At 44.8% G+C, this 20,782-nt stretch overlaps 1 protein-coding gene across 1 annotated transcript in view; it reads right to left on the bottom strand.

The window, feature by feature from the left end:
- Positions 1-20,782, bottom strand: part of LOC108927489 (uncharacterized) — a 129,740-nt gene that overhangs the window by 68,924 nt on the left and 40,034 nt on the right. Inside the window, 2 exon segments of the mRNA XM_029247008.1 lie at positions 503-571; positions 14,662-14,671. Of these exon segments, the coding sequence (XP_029102841.1) occupies positions 503-571; positions 14,662-14,671 (79 nt within the window).

Here is a 20,782-nt window from a genome sequence, read left to right as displayed (position 1 = left end):
ATGTGTGATTCTTAAATACAGTTAGTTTTCATTAATTTTTAAGGAGAATTTAATATTTATGGCTTTTACTGTAGAATAATGAATTGACCAAAAGAGGTAGAGCTTTTAAATTTTTTTCTATTGCATTCCTTGGCCACAATAATTTGTATTTAGCCTTCAAGTTTGTCATTCTCTGTCTTCCTAAAGTACCAAGAACAGCATATTGCTTATATTAGCAACCATTTTGAAAAAAGTGAAAAAAAAACTACTTTACATTAATTTTTGCAAGTGGCTCCATCTTTTTGGTGTATAAAAGGCATCATTGTGAAAAATCTGGTGCTTGTAGCAAAAAGTGCACAATTTCATATAAAATTGTTACATATCCACTGTGCTATTACAAAGTCTCCCCAAAGAACAATGTCATGATCCCCAGAGATTTACTCTATCATCCCCATCCTCTCTCCAAGACAGCTGGGTTGTTCAGGCTGGTTTATTATGCTACATCTGCCTTTCCATGCTTCACTGTGTATCTCTAGCACAGTAGTAAACTGCAGTGTCCTCCACTTGCAGGTTGTTCATCTTTAAATAGAAACTGCCACTGCGCTTGGAAGCAGTAAATCGTCCCTTTATTTTTGAAGAATACTGCTGGTTGCCACTGGCAGTGTTGTAATACCACACAAGCCATTCCAGTCCTTTCCCAGTGGCCTGTCTGATCCAGCCCATCCAGTAACTGTTCACATCAAACCCGCTGACATCGCATTTCAACTGGAGAGAATTTCCTGGTAACATCATCTCTGCTGCAGTCTGAGTCAAAGTAATGCTGCCCTCAGTACCTAAAAAATGATAAACAGGGTAGTAGTTATGTGCAAAAATTAATTGAACAGTATGTAGTCATTTAAGTTCTACACATTAGAGTGATTAAGCAAGTTATGTGAAAATAGACAGACCAATATTTTAATTTGCAAACAGAATTATATGAAATAAGTCAAACAGTACCTGTTACAAATGCAGAAACAAGATACACACAAACTGCAATGACTCTCCAAGCCATGGTGGGCTATAATTTTACTGACGCAACAGTCCAGCTGCTTATGTATCTCTGTTTATTTGATGTGGCTGGAGATTTAAATATGCTTGGTGTGCAACGTGACATCATTATAGTTTTGCATAGAGCAAATCTGAAAACCATATATAGACTCTTCCAACTATTAAAACATTTTTTGAACAAGAATTCATTGAACATGCAAATTTGATATGCCACGCTTATCTATATATGGGTGGAAAATTGTATTTTTGTGCAATGCTCACTGCACTCAATATACAAACTGTAGTGTGTTTTTCGCCATGGTAATAAAGCGAAAAACTTGACCGAAAACACTGAACATGTATTACTTAATCCATAGAACTGAAGTACAATAATGTTGTTGACAGTTACAGTATTCAGACATGGAATTTAGTAATATACTGAGAGTAGTGGTCTGCCAAGTAGAGTAAAAGTGAGTAGTCCGAGTTTGCTTTAAGTAAAATGAAAAATAACAAAAAAAAATTAAAAATTAATTAAAAGTAAACAAACTTAAAAATGACAATAATTACTCCTGTTGCACATTAATTGCATGGCAGTGACCAGATGACCAGCAACAATATCTCATGTCAAAACACATTGTCACTCACATAACAAGTTCACTACAGTGTTAGTGTGGTTAGTAAATGGAATCAGATCAAACAAAAAATTGATTAACAAGCATTGAATCATTTATTTATTTAGCTATTTGCTTGCTCGGGTGCTGACCAGCACAGCACATAAGACACAAGGTGGAGAACGCAAGTCCATCGCAGTTTAACAGTTTTATTACACACACACACACACACACACACACACACACACACACACACACAGACTGGCTGAAACCATTTGTCCTGAGTGGGGTCATGGTGAACCAGAGCCTAACCCGGCAACACAGTGCGCAAGGCTAGAGGGGAGGGGATACATCCAGGACAGGACGCCAGTCCGTCGCAAAGCACCCCAAGCAGGACTCAAACCCCAGACCCACCAGAGAGCAGGACCCGGCCAAGCTCGCTGCACCACTGCACTCTCCTCAGTGTTATTACTTTAAATAAATTCAAACAATATTAACATAGCAAGTCATTTTAAATTACTCAAAATTAAAAAATATATTGGTTGCAAACCCAAATTCCTATTTGTCTCCATAAACATGTTCAGTTAGGTGGTGAGTTAGAAGGTGCCCACTTGACAACCCCAACGAAGTGCACACGGTGGCTCCCGGCAAGGAGGATGGTGTTTGCCCATGATATTTTTTGTGAAGGGAATTGGTTGGTTTTGGGAGGGATGGTATATTGTGGCATGGTTGGTTTGTCTAGCCCCCTTGGTTTTTGGCACGAGGGGTTGAATATCTTTCCCTGTGTATTATTGTATGTTGGTTCTAGGTGACTAGTGACTGCTGCGAACAGGGCAGCTGGCGGCACGGGAAAGACCGTGTGACTGCAAGGAGAGACTGCTGGCAGGAGGGAATAGACCCCATTAGGGGCTGACATGGGCTAGCAACCTGTGTCAGCAGCATCGTATGCTCTTGTGTAGTGGGAGATGCACCCTGTTCAAGCTATAGACACACAAATATTATCAATACCCCAAGAGTCAGCGAGAGCAGGGGTGAAAGATGACTCATTGGTGGATATAACGGTTCTTGACTATGGCGTGAATTTGACTATGAGTAGGGGGGAAAGCACGAGCACAACCACGCCAAGCAGGGGTGGATTGGCGCTGCAGGTGTGCATTTGTGGTTGGAGGAAGGTGACTTCGGTAAGAGGCCTAAGAATTCATCAAGGCAAAAAGAAGTGTTTGGGGGGACGAGGGCAGGGGCCCTGCGTTGATCGCTACGACCTACGGAGCGGTTCAAATAAGTCGGGTGAAGTCCAGGGGCAGGTTGCACACCAAAGACCACAGGACATCAATACCTCTGTCTTAGAGGAGGCAAGGCCAAACATGGATGCACAAGGCAGCATCGATCATGGGGAGGATGCGGGGCAGATGATATCAAGACGGGCAGGGAAGGAAAGGGGTAGAAAACTTAAGGTGAGATGGCCAGGTGCCACTGACTGTAAGGAGTGGACCTCTGTTAACAATGATTTGAGAGGGATTTTAAATGGTTTGAAGGGTACGGCTGAGTCCAAGTTAAACCAGTTGGGTGAGATTATATATGACTATGGGGAGAAGAGATTTGGGGTGTTTGAGAAGAAGCATAAAGGTGAGCAGAGTAGGTTAAAGTCAAGAAGGCAGATGGAAATTGAGAGGTTGGTAAAGGAAAGAAGACATCTAAAAAAGCTTTGGAAACGAGCAGATGAGGAAGGTAGAAGTGGTATTAATATCTTGCAGGAAGAATTGAAACGTAGATTGGTAGTGTTGAGGAGAGCGGAAAAGCTTAGATTGAGGAGAAAGAAGAAGGAACAGGCTAGGGTGGCATTCTTTAAGGACCCATTTAAATTTGTGAAGTCCTTGCTTGAGCAAGAGAAGTCTGGGTGTTTAGATGTTCCAAGAAGGGAGTTGGAGAGCTATCTGCGGGGAATGCACACCGATGGTGAAAGTGAGAGGGTTTTTGAGGTACCTGCAGACATTCCTCCACTAGGGGAGATTGTGGTACAAATGGATGTGTGTCCTCCAAGATTGAAAGAAGTACAAGAGGTGGTACGGCGTGCAAGGGCAGCATCTGCTCCAGGACCCAATGGGGTTCCTTACCGGGTGTACAAAGGTGCCCCAGACGTCTTAAAGTTTTTGTGGAAGCAGATGGTGGTCGTATGGAAAAAAGGTATTATTCCAAAGGAATGGCGGCGAGCAGGAGGAGTGTTTATACCCAAAGAGAAAGATGCGGTGGATATAGGGCAGTTCAGGCCAATATGCCTTCTTAACGTTGAAGGGAAAATATTTTTCACTGTTGTGGCACAGAGGTTATCTGCATATTTGTTGGTCAACAATTTAATTGACACCTCTGTGCAGAAGGCAGGAATTTCGGGTTTTTCAGGTTGTTTAGAGCATTGCAGTATGATTTGGCATCAGATAAAGGAGGCCAAGATGGATGGTAAAGACCTCCATGTGATCTTCTTGGACTTGGCAAATGCCTTTGGCTCAGTGCCGCATGTTTTGTTGTGGAGGGCATTTGATTTCTTTAAAGTTCCAGAGTGTATTACGAGACTGGTTAAGGTGTATTTTGAAGACATTAAGTTTTATTTCTGTACCAAGCAATACACCACATCTTGGCAGCGGCTGGGAATTGGTATAATGGCCGGATGCACAATCTCGCCTTTGGCTTTTACCATGGCTATGGAGGTGTTAATAAGGGCGTCGAGATGGGTGGTTGGGGGTATGAGGCTGAAGGATGGTCCTCACCTTCCACCAATCAGAGCGTATATGGATGATATGACTCTGCTTACTACTACTGTCCCATGTACTCGTCGTTTATTAACGAAGTTGAATGGAAATCTAAAACTGGCCGGATTGAAAATTAAACCTAGTAAGTGTAGGAGTTTGTCGGTAGTTAAAGGAAAGTTATCACGGGAGAATTTCCAGATTGATGGGGAAAAGATTCCGTCAGTGGCTGAAAGGCCAATTAAGAGCTTGGGTCGCTGGTATGATTCCTCATTTAGCGATAAGGAGCAGGTCAAAAGATTAAGGGAGGATGTTGTACTGGCAATTAATAGGATTGATAAATCCTTTTTGCCAGGGAAGCTGAAGGTTTGGTGCCTTCAGTTTGGTTTATTGCCTCGTATTAGATGGCCGCTAACTATATACGAGGTCTGTATGTCAGAGGTTGAAAGGCTGGAAAGGGTTATGAGCAAAACTATTAGGAGATGGTTGGGGGTTCCTCATTGTTTGAGCAGTGTGGCTCTGTATGGAAATGGGGTTTTGGAACTACCACTGACTAGCCTCGTGGAAGAATTTAAGTGTGCCAAGGTTGGTTTGGAATTAACACTGTCAAACTCAAGAGACCCAGTGGTGAGATCGGTTCCTGTAAGTTTAAAAAAAGGACGTAAGTGGGATCCACGGGAAGCTGTTGCGCAAGCGCAGACAGCGCTTGAGCACAGAGATGTGGTTGGTCAGGTGCAGGTAGGTAGGGCGGGGCTCGGTGCCGGCGATCGAATAAAGCTGTGGAGTAAAGCTAAGTTACCGGAGAGGAGGAAGATGGTGATTGGTTTTATTCGCGAACAGGAAGAGGAGGCAAGGCGGGTAACTGCGACGTCACATGGTGTGCAAGGGCGATGTTTGGCTTGGGAGCATGTGGAGAAGCGGAAGATCAGCTGGCGTGATCTGTGGGCGATGGACGCCGGTCGTATTAAGTTTCTCATCGGAGCCACCTACGATGTTCTCCCTACTCCGCAGAATCTTAATCGCTGGGTAGGTACAGAGCCGACTTGCAGCTTGTGCGGTGGTGTAGCCTCTTTGAGGCACATTCTATCTGCATGTAAGGTTAGTTTATCTCAGGGAAGATATACTTGGAGGCATAATGAAGTGTTAAGATCCTTGGCATGCTTGTTGGAGAACAAGCGGGTTGAAGTTAATTCACTCCCGCAGTATGGAAGAAATAAGCTTATTTCTTTCGTGCGGGAGGGGGAGAGTGTTATAAGTCACGCGCGTGGTCGTGGTGATACGAGTTTTAAATGGGGTGAAGTGCGTGACTGGAAGTTGTTGGCGGACGTGGGAAAACAACTGCAGATGCCGCAGTGCATTGCGATCACGGCGTTGAGACCCGATATTGTGCTGTACTCCGAGGGCGCACGGATAGTGTACTTCATTGAATTAACTATACCTTTCGAAGACTCATTGGAAGATGCCTTTGAGAGGAAGAAATTGAAGTACACTGAGTTGGCTGGTGAGGTGAGGGAGCGAGGCTGGCAGTGCGTTATTAGACCAGTGGAGATCGGTACTAGAGGGTTTGTTGCAAAATCAACCACGTCGCTGCTGTTGGAGTTTGGTTTTAGGGGTCAGTCGTTAAGAGCAGCCATTAAAGGCTTGTCAGAGGTAGCAGAAAGATCTAGTCAGTGGTTGTGGATGAGAAGGCACCAGGGTGCTTGGGGGAAGCACACTTGAGTGGGGAGTACTCACCTAGGTGAACATCAATGGTTTGAGTTTTGTTGTCACCTCCATATGCTGGTATGGTGTATTGGTTGGTTTTTTTTGGTGGGTGGAGTCGCTGGGATGGCACTGTGGGCATGGAGGGGGGTGGGTCTGGGACGCCAGATCTCGCTGTTGAGCCTTCTGGAGGTGTAGTGGGCTCAATTCAATGAAACATCAATGAAGGAAGGTGCCCACTTGACAACCCCAACGAAGTGCACACGGTGGCTCCCGGCAAGGAGGATGGTGTTTGCCCATGATATTTTTTGTGAAGGGAATTGGTTGGTTTTGGGAGGGATGGTATATTGTGGCATGGTTGGTTTGTCTAGCCCCCTTGGTTTTTGGCACGAGGGGTTGAATATCTTTCCCTGTGTATTATTGTATGTAAGTTAGACATATTCAAAATTCAACTTTATCTTATTTCATGTGTTACTGTACATTTTCCCATGCTTTTGGACCTGGAAAAGGCAAATATGACAATCAGTTTGGTCTCAGATCTTGGGAAGCATTGCTTCATGGAGCCTGAAGTTTTCATCACAGAAGACAGTTAAAAACACTTATTTTATGATAGGCAAGCAACAAACATTACTATAACTTCTGAACAAAGCAACATAAACCAACACAATGTAGAAAATGAAAGCTTTATAATTTAACTTTGGATATTACAAGTCTTATTTGTATAGAAGTCTTATTTTTCTATGTAGAAAAATGAAGTAGGCCTATTGGAAAATGGAGAAATGCCTATTTTCAACCAGAAAACATTATTATGCATAATATCAGCAAACTGGGTATCTTTTTAAGCTATGTTACAATCTAAAATGTCCTTTCAAAATTAATAACTCAAAACATCCTGGAAAATATATCAAGCTTAACTACAAGAAACATTAACTTTTCAGTCATTGAGACAACCTTTCCTGAAACTCTCAGATTGTTGTCTGTTGTACTCAACAGCTTGTAACAGATATTCATGTAATCAAATTTGCAAAGTCACTAATAATTTTTACCCCACGTTCTGCAATGTCATTTACTACTCTGAGAGACTTTACATAATTTTCAGCAATCTTAAACTCCTCATGAAGTGGCCATGCATCCACAGGTTCGAATGGCTAGCCAGTGCTAATGTTCAAGGCCTCAAATAAGAAAGGTGATTCTGGAGCAATGAGCTCAACAAGAGTGGTATTCTCAGTGTCTTCCTTGAACACTGATTTTCTTCTTCTGAAGCTTTGTGGCTTCTCAGTGGAACATATATGCCACATCATGCTTTAATCAATCAGTCACAATTTCATTACTGCTGAAGAGAGTAAATAGTATCTCTCACAAGAGGTAATTCTATTTGAAGAGTTTATACGAAGAATGATCATAGTTCCACATACTTCCTAAAATGCTCTCCTAATGAAAAACGGTCATATATGTGCATGGTGAAGTGAAGAAGAAACAGCCTCGTTTGAATGAAGAATTGTAGTCCAATTCACCCTAGCAAAAAGCGATCAAGGTCCCAGTTGTGCCAACTGATCAATGTCACGTGACATCAACTGATCAATTGTTTATTGCTATTGTGTTTTCACTTTAGCGCCACCCTCCATTTCGCCTAATTATGAGGGTGGTGCCCTGGGTTCTATTCAGTATTCCAATAGAAAACCCAAACTCAGGTATTTCAACAACAAATTTAATAAACTCTCCAAAGCCCCATAGAAATATTCAAAGTTATTAACCCCAAATTAGAAATCCCCTCAAAACGAATGCAAACATAAATAAAACAACCGAACAGAAAACACACATACACTCAATATCTTCCAACAAGCATGAATAACCTTGGTGCTACACACTTCTTCATACTCCGGAGTATTTAACACACGTAAAAACCCCTCGTTGCAGGCCTGGACGCAGCTCGTGTGCGTTGAGACCCGAATTATGGGTCGCTTCACTCCTGCGAGCAAAAGGGGAAAAAAACTCGCAGTTTACCTTATCCCCGTTCACTCGCGTTCGGGGCGGATGAAAACTCCAGCGATGCCCGAGGAACTTCGCACGTTACCAGTAGCACGAAGCGCTATCGGGTTCTCCTCAGTCCTCCTCTGTCACACCGGCGTAGCAGTTCGACGAGACCGGGCTGACCCTGAAACTTGCCGGTTTAACTGGACGTCTCGTCGGACCACGACGAGGACACCGCAGAAACTAAACTCGCCAACACAATCCAGCTGCGGAGAAGCGATATTTTCTCCCTGGTTACTCGTCCAGCAACCAGAAAAATATCGCCTCCTGACACTCTGGAACGCTCTTTCGAACACCTCCATCTCACGCTCTCCTCTCTCTCGACCCTTCTAGAAAAGTCTCGAAACTTTTCCCATTTGTTCCATCCCCCCTGTTCTCTCATTGGTTCGGCAACAAACTGAACCCCCCAATCAACTCACAGTGCGTGCAAAACTAGCACAACGTGTAGGTTGCACCTGTCCCAACAAATGGTGGTAGGGCTTCAACCAAACTAGGACTCCAATTAATGAAGCTTTATTTAAACCTTCAAAATTAAACACGCAACCTAGTAGCGCTACAGGGCTACATTCTCCCCCTTCTAATAAGTTGATGCCCTCATCAACTCATATAGCGGCTTCATAAAAAATTACTTAAATAGACCACAACAAGAACACAGTGCCATAGGGTGACACCACACAGTGTGACTGGAACAGCGTCGGTTATCTCCGTAAGCTCCACAGCCAACAAGTACTCCTCTGCTCAGAATATCCAGTGGTCGATCTGAAGATTTTCCAAACTCATCGTAGGTAAACCGTACCACTGGTCTTCTCTCCCTTCTTGGTCGTTCAGCTAACACGTCATCCTGCAACGCCTCACAACCATCCTGGTCACCTGCTCCCCCTTCTAGATCGGTTTCCACCGCTGAACCTGAAGCAGGGGACTCCTCGATCTCGAGGGCATTTGCTGAACTGGCAGCTTCAACCTCTTCCAATTCAACTTCATCTCCAGCCCCTGCTAATAAAGAACTGTGACTTTCATTTCCACAGTGGGCCTGGCTCACCCCAGGTATTCCGGCTAATGGCAATACATTCTCCCAGTTCCGTCCATCGAACGTGAAGGGCTGAGTAACCACCTCGGAATCTGAGTCTGAGGATGATGATACAGCTGTCCTCGTCCTGGAATCGCTCCTCTGATTGTAACTCAACTGTTTCGTCTGAGAGACTCTGCAGCCTTGTTACTCGTCTCTGCGGAGGATCCAATTCATCTACGCTCCCTGGCAGTCGCACTAAGCACCCAATGGGAAGTAGATGATTACGGTGGACTGTCCTGATTGTTCCAGAGCCACTTTCAGGTTTGATCTGGTACACTGGCAGATCTTCCATTTTCCCCACCACAATATATGGTAAGGACCTCCACCTATTCCGTAACTTGTGCTTTCCTGTGACACCGAAATTCCTCAGTAGCACACGGTCTCCCTTTTCCAGAACCTGGTCCTTGACTAATTTGTCATGCGTTCTCTTGTTCCGCTCATGATTCTTTTCAGCAGCTTCTTTGGCCAACTGATAAGCTCTGTTTAAACCTGCTCTCAACTTTGTGACATATCGCTGATATTGCACTTCGTCATCACCCGCCAGCGGCACCCCGAAACACAGATCTATAGGCAGACGAGCTTCCCTGCCAAACATCAACAGATAAGAAGAGTAACCAGTCGCCTCATTCTTCGTGCAGTTATAGGCATGTACGAGTTGACTGATCTTCTGACTCCAATTCTGTTTCTGCATAGGGTCCAATGTTCCCAACATGGACAACAAAGTCCTGTTGAATCTCTCTGGTTGGGGATCTCCCTGAGGGTGGTAGGGTGTCGTGCGGGACTTGCGGATGCCCAACATCCCTAGAAGATCACGGATCAGCTTCGACTCAAAGTCACGCCCCTGATCAGAGTGAATGCGAGCAGGGAGTCCATAGTGCACAAAGTACTTCTCAAACAGTACTCTAGCAACAGTTGAAGCTTTCTGGTCTTTTGTTGGAAAGGCTTGAGCGTAACGAGTGAAATGGTCAGTCACAACAAGCACATTCCCAAATCCCTTTGAACCTTGTTCGAGTGAGAAGAAATCAATGCACACCAAATCAAGCGGCCCTTTACTTGTAATTTTGTTCAGTGGAGCTGTCCTCTGAGGAAGAGTCTTGCGTGCAATGCACCTGCCACAATTCCGGACATACTCCTCAATATCCACACTCATCTTTGGCCAGTAAAACCGGTCCTTGATGAGCTCTGCCGACTTCTCCGATCCTGAATGGCCACAGTCATCATGAAGAGACTGGAGAACCATTGGAACATACAGTCTGGGCAACAAGCTGCTGTACCTGAGTACCAGATGGCCTTTGCACTACTCTATAAAGCAGGCTACCACTCATTCGCAGCTTTGGACTCTCTCTCCGCAACAATGACACTTGCCACTCTTCACCCCACACATAAGGAGATACGTGCCCATTCCTGACAGACTCCTTTATTGGGGATATAACTGGGTCAGAGTCTTGAGCCTTTCCCAGCTCGGTGCTGCTTACCAGTTCCAAACGCCCGACATCGAGACGTGTTGGAAAAGCATAACAGTCCGGGATGGCTTCAGGCGAAACTCCCATGAACTCGGCACATGTTAGTGACCTTACATGCTCTTTACCACAGCGAATCTGTTTGCAAAGAGCCTTGATGTTCTCAGAAGAGAACTCTTGCCACTCCCCAATCTCCTTGGAGAACACATTTCGTGACAATGTGTCAGCATCAATGTTATGGCAACCTGGTCGGTACTGAACGGTAAAATTATATGTAGAGAGCGCAGCAAGCCAGCGATGACCCGTTGCGTTCAACTTTGCAGAAGTGAGAACATACGTGAGAGGATTGTTATCAGTTCTCACTGTAAAACTCACTCCATACAAATAATCATGAAATTTGTCTACCACAGCCCACTTCAGTGCTAGGAACTCGAGCTGATGGACAGGGTAGTTCTCCGAAGGGCTGAGCTTTCGACTCGCAAATGCGACGTGCCTCAGACCTTCTGGGTACTCTTGGTTTAAGACTGCTCCCAGTCCATGGAAACTGGCATCAATATGCAATATATAGGGCCTGGTCGGGTCAGCGAAGACAAGAATGGGTGCATTGGTAAGGCAATGAATGATTTGCCTGAAAGCATTTGTACATGACTCATTCCATCGATCACCAAATGGCTCACTCACTTTGTAATAGTCTTTCTTGTTAGTGCCAGCAGCTTTCCGGCCCTTCTGGCATGGAGGATAGCCTTTGGTCAGCTCAGTGAGAGGTCGAACTATGATGGAAAAGTTCTTTATAAAACGACGGTAATAGCCACAGAACCCCAGAAAGGACTGAAGGGATGGAAGATCAGTTGGCTGTTTCCACTGAGCTACCGCTTCAACCTTAACAGGATCCGTCGCAATGCCATGCTCTGACACAATGTGTCCCACATATGTCACCTGTGTGCGGCAGAACTGGCATTTATCTATGGATAATTTTAAACCGGCCTCTTCCAATCGGTCTAGAACCTTGAAAAGGCGTTCTTCATGTTGCTCTAACGTCTTTCCAAAAACGATTAGATCATCTGAATACACGACTACTTCCAATAGATGCATGTCCCCCACTGCCTTCTCCATGAGTCTCTGAAATGTCACCGGAGCCCCTGTGACTCCTTGCGGCATTCTCTCAAACTGGTAGAAACCCAGTGGGCAGATGAAAGCGGTCTTCTCTTTATCGTCCTCTGCCATGGGAATTTGGTAATATCCACTACGCAAATCCAATACAGAGAACCACTTGCTTCCATTGAGACAATCAAGTGCATCGTCAATGCAGGGCACAGCATACTGATCAGGGATAGTGTGACGGTTCAGTGTCCTATAATCCATACACATGCGCAACTGACCGGATTTCTTTCGGGCAATAACTATGGGGGATGCATAAGGACTTCTGGATTCATTTATGATACCTGCTGCTAACAGTCCCTGTAGATGACGCCGCAAGTCATCCAGATCAGCGGGTGCCAAACGCCGAGATCTCTCCCGAAATGGCTTATTATCAGTAAGTCTGATCCTATGTTCAACCCCCTTTGCCAGACCAACATCCCACTCACTCATTGAGAACACATTGGCTCGCTCAGCTAACTTGTGTGATAGCCTCCTCTTCCACTCTTCAGGAATGGGTGATTCCCCAAAGTCAAACAAGGCTGGATCAATCCTTGTGGGCTCCTTGGCATCATTACTCCTTGCAACAGTCACTGTGTCGGCAACATGTCAATGTGCGATGACTGTGCCAGCTGGAATGGAAGCATCTTTACATGACTCATTGCGCAACATAACCAGGAAGTTCTCTTTATCAATAGCTGATGAGAGTATCACAGTGGGCTGTACCAGAACACCAGAAGATACAGCAGTAGTGGGAGCACGCTCTGTAATCACAATGCTTTTCCCCATAGGCTGGGTTTCTGCAATCTTACAGACTGCAACGCGCTCACCAGCAGCAGGAACAATCAAAGGGTCAGGACCCATCCATCTGACATCGGCCACTTTGTCTCCAGCGTCGGGGGGAACACGCCCCACCTGGGCTGGTGTCATTACTTGAGACGTAAGAGTGCGCACACTCAACGATGGATCAGCACTCGTATCTTCTTGGGTACCAAAAACGAAAGGGCGTACCCTTTTCACATTAGTGCCCAGCAAAACAGGAACGTTATCAGAGCAGCGTGGGTCGGGGCAAACCAAAGCAAGAACAGTAACGGGATTCCCATCAGTCATCCCTTTCTGCAGAAATGCCAACTCCACCTGCACATACCCTCGATAAGGATAACTATCATCAGAATCACTCAGACCCCAGATAGCTAATCCACTTACCGGACACAATGGTACATGTCTCAAATGCTCATTATACCAGCTGTCAAAAATAATTGTCACCTGGGACCCGCTGTCCAACAGGGCTGTACAGATCTTCCCTTCCACCTTGACCTGAACAGTGGAGGGTGGTCCCACCAATCCTTTAGGTAATGAACCAGCTTGGGTACTGGCGAAACCTCTACTCACGTGAACATCTGAGGGGCTTCCCTCAGCTGAAACACTTGATCCCTGTTTAGTGACTCTCACTGTGCGTTGTGCACGAATGAACTTTTGGATCACTTTCTGTGGGTTTTCTGGTCTGTCGCATTTTGCGGCTGTATGCCTGTCTTCACCACAGCGATAGCAGAAAAACCCACCCGGTCTACGACATGGAAGTGAGCCTCGCTGTGGTATAGCTGAGGACTGTGGTCTGGGATCTGACTTCTCGATGACTGCCGTAGCAGGCTTAACTGACATAATCTTGACTTGCTTTCAGAGTTCTCTCACCTCTTTTTTCAGGGCTTTCACATCCCTATTATCCTCTGGATGTTCAGTGGAGTCAGCTGTTACCATGCTGGACTTCTGGACCACCACAGGATGAGCAGGGAGCAGAGCAGAACATTCAGCTAACTGAAGCTTCAGAGCTTTCACTTCAGCTTGGAGCTCTTGCATTCCACTGTCCGCATGTGCCACTACAGTTTTGGCCCGGACAGGCTTCACTGTGGACTTCAGTTTCTGTCGAGATGCTTCATATCCCTCTTCAGTGCGAATCTCACTCAACAGTTGTAAGAAATCAGGTGGGTTGTCTCGTCGCTCTCTCAATCTAAGATTCAAAAGCATCATGTCGGCTCCTACAGCTCCCTTGATGAGCTGATCTAGGCGAGCGGCGTTTGCATCCTTTGCTGCAAGACTTCCTTTCTGTATGACTCCGCTCGGAGTTCTCTCAATTCTTCGAAGAAACTCAGAGAGCCTCTCCCCTGGATTCTGACACAGAAGCCTGAATGCAAAGTAGAGTTCCTCGCCAGTCTCAGCAGACCCAAAAGTATGTTGAATAGCCTCAGTATACTCTTCCGAAGATGCATCAGGGTTGCTAAATCGAACTGCCCGAGCAATCTCCGCTGCTGGACCCTTCAAACTCTCTATAATCTTTAGCCTCTTTTCTCTGTCTGGCCTCTCTCAGTTATCCACCATGAGACGTGCTTGCTCTAGCCAGTTTTCAAGCTGTTCCTCACCCAGTGGGGTCGGGACAACTCCTGAGAAAGTGCGTAGCCTCCTATACACATTGTTATCCACAGACAGCCTGCCTTGCCTCTCCATCAAGTCCCCAACAGCACGGATGATTGCTTCAGGAGAACAGGCTTGGAGGGGCACCTTTGTGTTCTCTCCAGACTCAGAAGATTGTTGACTTCCAGCAACCTCATCTGAGACTCCTAAGATTCTCCATGGCTGGTCACTGCCCTGTGGCAACACGTCCAAGGGAACTGCCTTGACATTTACTCGCTCACGGCATTCACACAGAGCCATCAGATGTTGAGTCTGGGGATCATACCTTCGTCCTCGCACTCCAACTCGTCCCAGAGCCTTGATGGATTGCAAAGTCTCTTCAGTGAGAGTAATCTCTGCATCTTCAGGAATATCCTTCACTAACAGAGCATACTCAGGGTTAATGGCCTCTCCCCTACACCAATTAAGGAGCTCAGCCATGTTTCAGTTGTGGTCACTGTGCCTTGTCTGGTACTTAACTAGATTTAACATTCAAACTACAAAAACTAAGAAGCCTGTACCAATTATCACCAATAAACAGTTATGGAATCTAACATACTTTTATTCCCTTAACCTCACACTGAAAAAATTATATGTGTACTACACAAATAAACTAGTCAATTTAGCTTCCAGTACTTGTTCATCCTAAATTAATTTATCCCAGCGGTGCCTCCGTTTTATGTAGCGCCACCCTCCATTTCGCCTAATTATGAGGGTGGTGCCCTGGGTTCTATTCAGTATTCCAATAGAAAACCCAAACTCAGGTATTTCAACAACAAATTTAATAAACTCTCCAAAGCCCCATAGAAATATTCAAAGTTATTAACCCCAAATTAGAAATCCCCTCAAAACGAATGCAAACATAAATAAAACAACCGAACAGAAAACACACATACACTCAATATCTTCCAACAAGCATGAATAACCTTGGTGCTACACACTTCTTCATACTCCGGAGTATTTAACACACGTAAAAACCCCTCGTTGCAGGCCTGGACGCAGCTCGTGTGCGTTGAGACCCGAATTATGGGTCGCTTCACTCCTGCGAGCAAAAGAGGAAAAAAACTCGCAGTTTACCTTATCCCCGTTCACTCGCGTTCGGGGCGGATGAAAACTCCAGCGATGCCCGAGGAACTTCGCGCGTTACCAGTAGCATGAAGCGCTATCGGGTTCTCCTCAGTCCTCCTCCGTCACACCGGCGTAGCAGTTCGACGAGACCGGGCTGACCCTGAAACTTGCCGGTTTAACTGGACGTCTCGTCGGACCACGACGAGGACACCGCAGAAACTAAACTCGCCAACACAATCCAGCTGCGGAGAAGCGATATTTTCTCCCTGGTTACTCGTCCAGCAACCAGAAAAATATCGCCTCCTGACACTCTGGAGCGCTCTTTCGAACACCTCCGTCTCACACTCTCCTCCGCACGCTCTCCTCTCTCTCGACCCTTCTAGAAAAGTCTCGAAACTTTTCCCATTCGTTCCATCCCCCCTGTTCTCTCATTGGTTCGGCAACAAACTGAACCCCCCAATCAACTCACAGTGCGTGCAAAACTAGCACAACGTGTAGGTTGCACCTGTCCCAACAAATGGTGGTAGGGCTTCAACCAAACTAGGACTCCAATTAATGAAGCTTTATTTAAACCTTCAAAATTAAACACGCAACCTAGTAGCACTACAGGGCTACAACTTTTACAAACTGATGGAACTGAGAGTACACCAGAGCTCACTGACAAACCAAAGAAGCAGAAATTTAAAGGAAGACAAGGTGAATTACACAAAATTTGTAAGCTTTCAGAACATTCTGTTGGTGAAGATTGCAAGTGCACATATTTTTCTATGACCTCAGATGAAGAAAGGGCAGTGTTAGTGAAGTACCTGAACGAAGTGAAGACAAAAGATGAACAAGACTCATACTTATTGACATTTGTGTTTCAAGAACCTAAGTAGATGTCATCCAAGGGCAGAATCTCAGGTTTTGCGCCGAACAAATATTCTTATGACTATAATGTTTACATAAAGAGAAATGAACAGTGCATTAAGGTGTCAGAATGTGCAGAAGCGTTCATCTCGACCTTCAGGATCACCATTCAAAGACTGATCACAATCAAGTCAGCCCTGACTGCTACAGGTAGAGTATTTCTCCTACTAGTAGACATACATTTTTTGATCTGCTACCTTTAACAAATTTTGCAATAGTCTGATACATATCTTTTTCTAAAGAGATTATGCTTCATCCACTTATCTACTCTGTGTCTTTGGTTCCCAACCTGGGGTATGCGTACTGCTTTGGGACATGTATGATGGGTCCAGGGTATTTGTGATCCAATAGCACTTTAATACATTTCTACAGTTATATTTTGTGACACAGAACATATTTCTCAAGTGTGGGTATGCAAAGGGGCAATTTTGCCTCAAGGGTCTTTGTTGCGAAAAGGTGTGGTAGGCCTACTGCAGCCGCTCTGTACATGTAATAATCTATCCTGTTATAAATTAGGCCTAGCAGTGTCACTTATTCATGCATCAATTGCATGTAAATAGCAAAGGGCAGGTCAACTTTTGCAGTAGACCAGTTTTCATTCATATATAGAAAAAAGGGAAAAAACAATCATAGTGTCGTACCCCCAGTGGCCAACCCATCTGTGACACCTGCTGCCACTTGAGGGGACAACAGATAAAAGGCAGCCCCGGCAATTCTTCCATGGGGAACCTCTGAGAAGAGCAACCACTGCCTCCCATCGATTGTTTCCTGTGTATTGTGCTTCCTAGATTTCCTGACCTTTTACCTGTTCTTCTGACAACGAGTACTGTTTATCCCCGTGTAAGATGTTTGCCAATCGCCTGACCTTCGCTTGTCCCTTGACTATTCTTTTGCCTAATCCCTCAGTACCAATAAAAACCAGGAACTCGAGCTCTACACCTAAGTCCGTTGACTTTTTCCTGCGGGCAACCATCACATAGTCCAGATTGCATAACAAGTTTTAAAACCATCCAATACCATAATTATTGCCTAAAATGGTCCAAAACGTAATATCCTACTGCCACATACCATGTCTTTGTGTTGTTCAGTTTTTATGCATGGCATTTCTATTTGTGGAATAAAATATTGTTTTCTTTGGAGAGGCCATGGAAAATGACTTTTGGTCGACCTCAAAGAGGTTCTGGAGAGGTCCCTCGTGTTGGCCTGAAAGTTGCAAAGGACTGGGCTTCTCTGCTCTCCCTATTGCCACCGCGGTGCTAGAAGGACTAAGTGGCAAAAAAAAAAAAAGATTGATGGGATGAAATATTGTTTTTGAGTTAAAAATTCAAGGGGGTGCAGTGGCGCAGTGGCTTGGACCGGGTCCTGCTCTCCGGTGGGTCTGGGGTTCGAGTCCCGCTTGGGGTACCTTGCGACGGAGTGGCGTCCCTCCCGGGTGTGTCCCCTCCCCCTCCGGCCTTACGCCCTGTGTTGCCGGGTAGGCTCCGGTTCCCCACGACCCTGTATGGGGCAAGCGGTTCTGAAAATCTGTGTGAGTTAAAAATTCAGGTTTTTTTTTTTTTTGTTTTTTTTTTTTTAAACCCTTTTGTGCCTTTGATTATTACTCCCACTTTTTATTTGTGGACTGTTCATTTGTGGTTTTCCATTTTGTGAAATACAGCTTATCATGTTCATGTCTCTATAGCAATCTCCCAATTGTCTAAAAGCTCTTGTCTCAAAAATCTTGTCATGTCCAGACATATGACCACTTGTGTCAGTATTTTGCTCAGTGTAGAACTTTATATCCTCATCTTTTTTCTCTTTGCTTAGTAGTCTGTTAAGCTTCATTTCTAAGACTACATCTTGGGCTCTTGAATCAAGCAGATTGTCCAGTTCTAACACAAAGCCTACTCTTTTTCCTCCTAGGTCACACTGTCTTCCTTTGTTTTTCATTGCAGTTTGGTGCTTGTCATGGAGTTTCATAAAATGCAACATTGCATTTTGCTTGGTTAGTGTCTTGATGGAAGCCATCTGCCAGAAAGACATAATGACATCAAGTGTCATCTGCTACAGGATTTTCAGGTAAATTCTGCAAGTAAAGTACTGGAAAGCTTGTCTGATTGTTAGCAGCTGTGAACCACTTACAGAAGAAAACAGGTAGTCTATGAGAAAGGTTTCAGGTTTCCTTTCTAAATGCCATGCTTTAAGTACTGTATCATTCCAGTTTGAATATTTTCCTGACTTGTCTGATTTGTTGATGAATGAAGATAGTTTTATAGTGCTGGTATTACTCAATATCTTGTACAAGTTTTGGGAGACCTGTGTTGCTTGTCAGTATTTATGTAATTTTAGTGCTTATTCAGATGCTTAAGAATTACACAATCTTAACCTTATATCACACACACTCGAGCTGGAGCCTAACCCAGCAAAGCAGGGCGTAGGGTCGGAGGGGGAGGGAAGACACCCAGGACAGGACGCCAGTCCATCGCAAGGCACCCAAGCAGGACTCAAATCCCAGACCCACCAGAGAGCAGGACCTGGCCAAGCCCTCGGCACTACCATGCCACCCCTAACCTCACTCACACACACACACACACACACACACACACACACACACACACACACACACACACACACACACACACACACACTGTCTGAATCGCTTGTCCCATTCAGAGTCATGGGGAGCCAGAGCCTAAACTGGCAACACAGGGGGTAGGGCTGGAGAGGGAGGGGACACACCCAGGACGGGATACCAGTCCGTCGCAAGGCACCCCAAGCGGGACTTGAGCCCCAGACCCACCAGAGAGCAGGACCCGGTCCAACCCACTGCGCCACCATGCCACCCCTGACCTTATATGAAAGAAATAATTCAGATTCATTTGTCAGCTTCTGGCCACTTTCAATGCTGTTTATTATTTTCACAAAGAGCAAAAGCTTAATTTATTTACTGGAAAGGACAGTTATAATAAATATACTGTAAGACTTTATATTGTAACGACCTGTGCTACCGAGGGGAGTTGTATTACAAATATATATTCCAGCTACATTAAAATTAAAAATAATTTTAAAATCAAATGTCTCAAAATCAAAACATATTTCCCCCAGTTTCCTGTTAAGTTGTGATAAACATGTTGCAATGCTTGCTGTTTTTTTTATTCACCAGGAACACCGGAACACCATTTCCGTTTGTGTACTGCCATTTAAAGATTGGATACAGAGAATATGTATGTTTAAGAGTTTTTTTTTTTTTTTTTTTTTTTTGTATCATCAGCGTTTTTATTATATTTATTCTTTTCACTGACGCATTTCTCCAACATGACTTACAATTGACCCTTTATCTAGCTGGGTAATTTTAGGGCAAATACCTTGCTTAAGGATACTTCAGCAATAGGTGAGACTCGAACTGGCAATCTTCTGAGAAAAGACCATATAATTTTTAAAAATATTGTGTAAGATTTACATTTACATCCATTCATTTAGCAGACACTTTCCTCCAAAGCAACGTACATCTCAGAGAATTTGTCATGTTTGCAAGGAGGCAACAGACCCAAGTTCGGGTGCACCGTTTATTTTGCAGGTAAATCCGATAAGGGGCAGGCTAAAAGAAACATCAAATAACAAGCAGGGGTCACCGAGGAGCTAACATAGAAGCAGGAGGGATAATCCAAAGCCATAGTACAGAATACAAAGCCAAAGTTCAGGACACCGGGAAATCATAGAGAGGAGGACACAGGGAGAGAGGGGAGAGGGGAGAGGAGAGAGGAGAGAGGCGTGGATGTGCGGTTTGCTTGACGAGGTTCCGCGAGGTGGGCAGTCTGGTGCTGTCCTTTTATGCTCCGTCTCCTTGATCTGCCACAGGTGCGTCTGCATGTTGTGAGGACGTGGGCATGACAGAAATACAATTTGTGCATTACATTAGGAGAAAGGGAGACATAGTTGCAGACATGTGATTCATAAGTAAAGTTTGTTTCTTTCCAATATGCACCACCAGTATTCCAATGTTCATCACACTAGTAGGTGCATGAAACTCAAAATAGATAATTCCTGATCCCCTTCCTACATTTTTTTTTTTTTTTTCAAGGTACACAAACAAACATTTACTTACAATACAATACAGGAGTAGCGGCTGTGTAGCGGGAAGGCCACACAAGGGAGAGTTGCAGTAGTCCAGATGGGATGTTACCATGGCCTGGACAAATAGTTGGGTAGAATCAGTTGTGAGGTAAGAAACGATCCTCCGGATATTATGCAGGGTGTATCTGCAGGTCTGGGTTGTGGCTTCGATGTGCTGAGAGAAAGATAGATTTGAGTCAATCATCACTCCCAGACTCTTTGCTGAGGAGGTAGGCAAAATGAATGAGTTGTCCAGTTTGATTGATAGATCGTGACAAGAAGACAGGCCAGCTGGGAGATGAAGAATCTCTGTTTTGGAGAGGTTGAGCTGAAGGTGGTGATCAGACATCCATGCAGAGATGTCTGACAGGCAGACAGCAATGTGTGCAGAAATGTCTCATGCTTCCAACCTTTCAGCACTGTACGTGCAGAAATGTCTGATGCTTCCATCCTTCCAACCACTTCCAACCATGCATTATCAAAACCTGCCTGTCCAGTACAACGCAGCAG

This window comes from Scleropages formosus, chromosome 20 (genome assembly GCF_900964775.1).
Source record: "Scleropages formosus chromosome 20, fSclFor1.1, whole genome shotgun sequence".
Classification (NCBI taxonomy): domain Eukaryota; kingdom Metazoa; phylum Chordata; class Actinopteri; order Osteoglossiformes; family Osteoglossidae; genus Scleropages; species Scleropages formosus.
Note: the sequence above shows the minus strand (reverse complement) of the source record. Positions and strands in the feature narration are given on the sequence as shown.